At 77.2% G+C, this 1,602-nt stretch overlaps 1 protein-coding gene across 1 annotated transcript; it reads right to left on the bottom strand.

Annotated features, from left to right (window-relative positions):
- Window positions 1–480: 480 nt before the first annotated feature.
- LOC121816900 (basic salivary proline-rich protein 3-like) lies at window positions 481–1,602 on the bottom strand. Its single transcript, XM_042234232.1, has 2 exons — window positions 1,460–1,602; window positions 481–1,330 (listed from the first exon to the last, which is right to left on the bottom strand). Exons 1-2 carry the CDS (start codon window positions 1,600–1,602, stop codon window positions 481–483), a joined length of 993 nt encoding a protein of 330 aa, XP_042090166.1.

Here is a 1,602-nt window from a genome sequence, read left to right as displayed (position 1 = left end):
ACTGAGCCCCCCGCCAGCTGAGTGCCCACTGACAAACATGCAGCCCGGGGCCAGCCCGGGGCCACCAGGGGGTCCACACCCCGCGGAGTGGGGCGGGGAGCCCCACCACAGGCACCCGCACCCCGGGCAGGGAGCAGGCGAGGGGCTGAAGGAGGGGGGTGAGCCCCAGGGCGAACCCCGGGGAGGCGCTGGCAGGACGCAGTCAGACCCCCACGGGAGCGCAGGCCCAGCTGCGGAGGGCTTTGTCCCCCGCCCTGGCAGATGCGAGCAGGGGCCGCCCGCCGGGCCTCAGGGTCCCCGAGGGCTTTGTCCCCCGCCCTGGCAGATGCGAGCAGGGGCCGCCCGCCGGGCCTCAGGGTCCCCGAGGGCTTTGTCCCCCGCCCTGGCAGATGCGAGCAGGGGCCGCCCGCCGGGCCTCAGGGTCCCCGAGGGCTTTGTCCCCCGCCCTGGCAGATGCGAGCAGGGGCCGCCCGCCGGGCCTCAGGGTCCCCGAGGGCTTTGTCCCCCGCCCTGGCAGATGCGAGCAGGGGCCGCCCGCCGGGCCTCAGGGTCCCCGAGGGCTTTGTCCCCCGCCCTGGCAGATGCGAGCAGGGGCCGCCCGCCGGGCCTCAGGGTCCCCGAGGGCTTTGTCCCCGCCCTGGCAGATGCGAGCAGGGCCGCCCGCCGGGCCTCAGGGTCCCCGAGGGCTTTGTCCCCGCCCTGGCAGATGCGAGCAGGGGCCGCCCGCCGGGCCTCAGGGTCCCCGAGGGCTTTGTCCCCGCCCTGGCAGATGCGAGCAGGGGCCGCCCGCCGGGCCTCAGGGTCCCCGAGGGCTTTGTCCCCGCCCTGGCAGATGCGAGCAGGGGCCGCCCGCCGGGCCTCAGGGTCCCCGAGGGCTTTGTCCCCGCCCTGGCAGATGCGAGCAGGGGCCGCCCGCCGGGCCTCAGGGTCCCCGAGGGCTTTGTCCCCGCCCTGGCAGATGCGAGCAGGGGCCGCCCGCCGGGCCTCAGGGTCCCCGAGGGCTTTGTCCCCGCCCTGGCAGATGCGAGCAGGGGCCGCCCGCCGGGCCTCAGGGTCCCCGAGGGCTTTGTCCCCGCCCTGGCAGATGCGAGCAGGGGCCGCCCGCCGGGCCTCAGGGTCCCGAGGGCTTTGTCCCCCGCCCTGGCAGATGCGAGCAGGGGCCGCCCGCCGGGCCTCAGGGTCCCCGAGGGCTTTGTCCCCGCCCTGGCAGATGCGAGCAGGGGCCGCCCGCCGGGCCTCAGGGTCCCCGAGGGCTTTGTCCCCGCCCTGGCAGATGCGAGCAGGGGCCGCCCGCCGGGCCTCAGGGTCCCCGAGGGCTTTGTCCCCCGCACTGGCAGATGCGAGCAGGGGCCGCCCGCCGGGCCTCAGGGTCCCCGAGGGCTTTGTCCCCCGCCCTGGCAGATGCGAGCAGGGGCCGCCCGCCGGGCCTCAGGGTCCCCGAGGGCTTTGTCCCCCGCACTGGCAGATGCGAGCAGGGGTCGCCCGCCGGGCCTCAGGGTCCCCGAGGGCTTTGTCCCCCGCACTGGCAGATGCGAGCAGGGGTCGCCCGCCGGGCCTCAGGGTCCCCGAGCCTGCAGCCCTTCTGTCGGCCTGTGCGGCCAT

The sequence above is a fragment of the Ovis aries genome, chromosome 17, assembly GCF_016772045.2.
Source record: "Ovis aries strain OAR_USU_Benz2616 breed Rambouillet chromosome 17, ARS-UI_Ramb_v3.0, whole genome shotgun sequence".
Classification (NCBI taxonomy): Eukaryota; Metazoa; Chordata; class Mammalia; order Artiodactyla; family Bovidae; genus Ovis; species Ovis aries.
Note: the sequence above shows the minus strand (reverse complement) of the source record. Positions and strands in the feature narration are given on the sequence as shown.